The sequence below is a fragment of the Anser brachyrhynchus genome (genome assembly GCF_964034855.1).
Source record: "Anser brachyrhynchus genome assembly, contig: SCAFFOLD_219, whole genome shotgun sequence".
Classification (NCBI taxonomy): domain Eukaryota; kingdom Metazoa; phylum Chordata; class Aves; order Anseriformes; family Anatidae; genus Anser; species Anser brachyrhynchus.
In genome coordinates, this window is record NW_027663887.1 from 2197 (window position 1) to 7566 (window position 5370).

A 5370-nucleotide genomic window follows, 5' to 3' on the forward strand; every position below is an offset into this window, starting at 1 on the left:
GCACCTTCTGCTGTGGTTTGACACCGACAGGCAGCCAAATGCCACCACAACCCTTCTCTCACTCCTCAAAGGGGAAGGGGGGGGGGGAAATACAACGAAAAAGGGCTCAAGGGTTGAGATAAGAACAGGAACATCACTCAACAATCATCATTATGGGCAAAACAGACTCAGCATAGGGAGATCAGTGTAACTTATTGCAACAGAATGGAGCAATGTGAAAGTAAAAGCAAACTGAAAACACCCTCCCCACTTCCCCAGCACCCACTTCCACTTCTTCACCCCGAGTGGCACAAGGGAACGGGGAATTGGGGTTGTGGTTAGCACAGAACACTTCATCACCTGCCATGGTCAGCGTAAAGCACGTCATCATCGCCTCCAATGTGGGATCCCTCCCAGGGGATGCCTCCTTCCCGAGCTGATCCCGTGGGGGCTCTTCTTCCCATGGAGTCCATCCGTCAGGAGCAAACCGCTCCAGCCTGGGTCCCCCCATGGGTTCCTTCCCCTGCAACGGTTCCTCTGGGCTCCTTTGTGCATGCAGACTCTGTTTTATCACATAACAATTCAGCCAGTTCATTGCAATAAGCCTTTCTGATAACTCACACGGGTTATAACCCCTCTCCAGAGTGCTGTGAGGAGGCGGGGGTAGGACTCAGCAGTCTAAAAACACCACCTGACAAAAAAATAACAGCTGGGGAGAGATGAGCAGGGTCCACCTTGGAAGAGAGAAAGCTTGACAAGGAGATGCAAGAAACGTGGGCCCCCGACAACCTCAAGCAGCGGCTAGGACGTTGCTTCTTCACGCCGTGCAGCGTTCCACTGCACACTGGGATAGCTGGAAGGCCAAAAATAGGTAGCATTTGTAAAGAGGGAGATTCGAAATCAAGCAGAGTTTTAATGTGTAGCAGCATGTTGTGTCTGAGCCGATAGCATCGTCATCTCCCCCATAACATCATCGTCACCTCCCCCATAACATCGCCATCTCCCCCATATCATCATCTCCCCAACACATACAAACACAGAGGAAGATGAGAACTCACCGGACTCCAGGCTGCTGCTGTCTAACACTTGTGTTTCCCAAAGCTTAGCTCAGAGGACATCACAGGGTTAAATCCCAGCTTCGCCTTCCCCAGCTGCAGGAATGGTTTAAAATAAAAAATAATAAAATAAAAATAAGAACGGGGGATTGTCCAGTGACACAGATGGGACGTGCTAAGTCTCTAGCTAGCCGAGGCTGTCAGGAAAGAGATAGAAGCAGTGATACTCTGCTTCTATCTAAACTCTGCTTTCTATCTAAAAAGACAGAACTTTTTAAGGACTAGTGTTGTGGTTTAACCCAGCAAGCAGCTCAGCACCTCACAGCCGTTTGCTCACTTCCCTCCCATCACAGAGGGATAGGGGACAGAACAGAATACAAAAGCAAGAAAGGAAAAAAAAAAAGTAATAGCTCATGGTTTGAGATAAAGACAGTTTAAAAGGGCAGAAAGGAAGGGGAAAAATAATGATAAAGGAATATACGAAGCAAGTGATGCACAGTGCAATTGCTCACCACTCACCGACCGATGCTAGACCCCAAGCACTGTTCCAGCTACTGGGAGGAAAATTAACCCGATCCCAAGTGAAATCAGGACGGATGGTCAGAGTGACTCCAAGCGCAGGGCAAACTGACTGCTGCCTTCGCAGTAACTTCAGCAGGTCCTTGCGGGAAGGTTCTGTCTTGCCTTGCTTTGCAGCTATGGCAGTGGGAGACGCTGAAGAAAAATCTTCCTTCGGCCACCGTGTCTTTGAAGCCTGGTGTGGAGTGGAAGGAAGCCTGGGGTCTCATAGCTACCCTTTTCCTGAAGCCCTCCTGAAATAAGGTGGAAAAGAAACAGCTCTTCCATATCCAAATCGTTCCTTTGCCAGCTGGACCCATGGGTTAAGATGCGCTGCTCCTCAAGGAGTTTGGGGTTCTCACATGCAAGACTGGCTCACTTGACTTTGTGTAGGCAAACCTTAAGTATTCACACAGAAATGCCCTGCTCCTCCTCGTCTTGGCCAAAAGGACTCCCTGATCACCTCCTGGGGCTAAGAAGACCTCGAGGAGGTGCCACTGGGTTGCCTGGAAGAAGCAACAGCCGACTGCATCCTTGTGAGCGATGACTGAGGTCAAAGCAGCAAGGCAATGCCCAGGGCACAGTGCCTTCTGTCTTCTTGTATAGGAAGGGAAACTCAGCCCTATGGGGCAGGCCTGGTTAACACCACGCTCATCCACAGAGGAGGTGCTGTGAAAAATCAGAAATGAGGCTGAATTTCAGAGGCAAGCAAAAAAACAGGTTTAATGGGAGCATTGTGGGTTAGGTGTGAGATAGAGCAGACGCACAAATCAACCCTGAGGCTCTTCTCTGAGCCAACAGCACGTCTAGACTGAAATGTGAAATAGTCACAACCCTAAGACCCAGAGACCTCCTCTGCCATGATCCCGAGGCTGTGCACAAGCAAACACAAATACACACACTTCAGGAAGGAGGATGGAAAGACACACCTTCCCATGAAACCCGCAAGACCTAAACACAACATCCAGCTTTAACTGGTAAGACGCAAGGCACGGGGTTGTGCACAGAGGGAAGGAGTAGCCAAGTACTTCCAGTTCACTGCTTCTGTCTCTTGGGGACACTGAGGCAGACAATGAGGAATCAGGCAGGGCCCAACGGAATGGATTGCCTTGGCAAAATAGAGCAAAACCTCTAAGGGTTCTTCTTCTAATTCATCTTGTTAGTCCATCCGGAATCCTTCTTCCAGATCTGCAAATGAGGGAAGTAACAGCATCAAAAATTGCTTCTCTTTATTCTTGGACCTCTAAGGGAAATCAGTTTGGGGTTCAAATAAGAGAGGAGGGTGAGAAGTGATCCTGTTCAAGCTCTGTCCAGAACACCCTCCCCGAAAAGGAAGCTGAAGTAACAGTCAAAATGAAGGATTTTTTTTTTGGCAAAGAAAATGAAGTCCCAGGATCATAAGAAGTAGTGTGGTGCAATAAAAATTAAATATTTACCTCTTTTCTTCTTGAGGCGGTGGGAGAAGAAAAAGATGAGGCCATTGATGGTAAAGAACGAGCCACCAACAAGGATCTCTCGAACCCAGCCGATTATCTGGCCTGGGGAGGAACCAGTGGTGACTTTGCCATGATGACTCTTACAACGAGCAAGCCCATCTATAACTACCCACATCTCGGAGGGATGGAGGATAAAAGAAAGAAGGTCTAGAAGGAGGTCCTAGAAAGCCATGGTCTCATCAGAAAAGCCATGTAAGGCGATGAGACTCTTTTCACTGAGATTTTCTTCCCCAGTATTTCTCATATTTTTTGTTGATAAGAGCATGGGCAGATATGGCAATAAGCTCGTTTAGTGCCGGACACAGAGACTGAGGTAGCGAGATGGATGGTCATATAACAGGAGGGGATGGAGATGACACTCACGAATGAATTCATAGGCAAACACATGCAGAATAAATTAACTGATGATAGGTCAGTAGTTATTAGAGGTTTTAGTGAGGAAGGGTTGGAAAACTCACGTTTCACGTAGACATTGACCCAGGGGCTGCTCTCGGAGCGAACGGCACGTCCAGACTTAAATACAAAATAGGCACAACTGTAAGACCCGGAGACCTCCCTTCCTGTGATCCTCAGGTTGTAGCTGTAGTTTTGCAGTTTCACAACTGGGATGGAGATTGCAAGTCCAAAGTCCCCATAGTACTGGAATTCCCTTATATAGAATGAAGAAAAGGGGACGGTGCAGAGGAGCTTCACATTGTTTCCGTATCTGTAGACTGGCTGCTGAGGATCCAGGGACAAAACCGGGGCCACTGGAGCACCTGGGGGGAAGAGCAAACGAAACCTGCTACCTATTGACATGAGGATTTGTGCACAAAACCCATTATTTTTTCCAATGTCGTACTTCAGATTTGACAAAGGGAGTAGACAAGTTAATTCTTTGGAATATTACTGGGATTTACAGAACCTTTTACTAAAGATCAGCTCTTGTGGGAGTCATTCATCGCTCTTTTTTCTACATGTCTTGAACTATGAGAAGAGAAGCACAGACCCACAGACCTCAGAGATAAGAATTCAGAGCAACTCAGTTTCTTTGTATTCACCAAAGTGCAGAAAATAAGTATTTTCACATGACCAAAGAGGAAGGCATGTGATACACCCCAAACCCTAAGGAAAGGCTTGGGGAGGCTCAGTGCCATGAGACCTCTTGGAGGTGACAGAGCTGTTAGGCTACCCTATTCCTGACTGCTCACAGAAACCCAGGAGCATAAAAGGAGCTTGTGAGAAGGCAGAGACTCAAAGCAACATCATCTAGAGACGACACAAGACCCACGCACCCTGAACATTAATTGAAAGAGGAAGGCTCCTATTGGAAGGAATTTCTCGTCCAGCATCCTTCACCCAGTACATGCACGTGTACTGCATGGCAGACGCTTTTGCAGCTGTGAGCTGGAACCAGGCAACTGTGTGAGAGTAGGAAGCAAGTGCGTAGACTTGGTCCCCACTTTGATTGAAGAACTGAAATCCATCTACAGTCTTCATCGTCGGAGCCACGCATATGAAAGCAACGCGTTCCCCTTCGTAGTAGACATCGTAACTGGGGTCTGTGGAGAGCACAGGGACTGGCAGAGGGTCTGGGAAAGAAAAGTAAGGATTTAGAGGATGGGAGGGAATTTTCAAAGTGGAAAAGGAAAGTGAGACATCCCTTTCCTCTCCATTTCACAAAATGCAATCCAACTCCACCTCGTTGCCAAAGAGTCGGTTTAGTTGGAGAGCATCTCACAACAGGTAAAATTGTTCTTACCAGCAGAGGATACAGCAAGTGAGAGCACCTGGAGGAAAGCTGTAAGAGACAGGTATTGAAGGCTTTGAGATGACAGGACTAGACAGAGGAGGCTGCAAAAAAGGAAGAAAATAAGTCACTTACACAGCAGCTGTGCGAGAAAATATTGCATCATTGTGACCAAAACCGTCTTGGAGAAAAAAAGATGGGCGTCCAGCCAGCTTATATTTCAGACCCTATGAAGTCCTGCCCCTTTGGGGAATCAGCTGAGAAGGCAGCCACTCCCCAGCACTACATATTCATGGTTCGCTGCTGTGCTGCTGTGGCATGGAAAGCCTGGATGGATCACGGAGCAAACCAAGTGCACTATGCCACAGTCCCTTCATAGACACTGGAGAGGGCATGGCAACTGCAGGTTATGATCCTGATCCTCCATTTCTTGTGTTTTGTGAAAATTTCCCTCGGGGTGGATACCAATCCCATCCAGAGGTGGGTTCTGGGCTTGGCTATCTGTTCTCCTAGCTACTCCACCTGGCTAGTGCAAGGTTTTCTCCCTCTCCAT

At 47.9% G+C, this 5370-nt stretch overlaps 1 protein-coding gene across 2 annotated transcripts; it reads right to left on the bottom strand.

Moving 5' to 3' along the window:
- Nucleotides 1-335: 335 nt before the first annotated feature.
- LOC308186710 (uncharacterized protein) lies at nt 336-5004 on the bottom strand. 2 transcript variants are annotated; one of them, XM_080608889.1, is made up of 9 exons: nt 4953-5004; nt 4830-4868; nt 4363-4659; nt 3547-3846; nt 3029-3130; nt 1554-2780; nt 1038-1130; nt 671-832; nt 336-541 (listed from the first exon to the last, which is right to left on the bottom strand). In XM_080608889.1, exons 1-6 carry the CDS (start codon nt 4981-4983, stop codon nt 2752-2754), a joined length of 798 nt encoding a protein of 265 aa, XP_080465015.1. In that variant the 5' UTR covers nt 4984-5004; the 3' UTR covers nt 336-541; nt 671-832; nt 1038-1130; nt 1554-2751. The 2 variants fall into 2 exon arrangements, with proteins under 2 accessions (XP_080465015.1, XP_080465016.1); XM_080608890.1 differs by lacking the exons at nt 336-541; nt 671-832; nt 1038-1130; nt 4830-4868 and having other exon boundaries at nt 2289-2780; nt 4953-4989.
- Nucleotides 5005-5370: the final 366 nt, after the last annotated feature.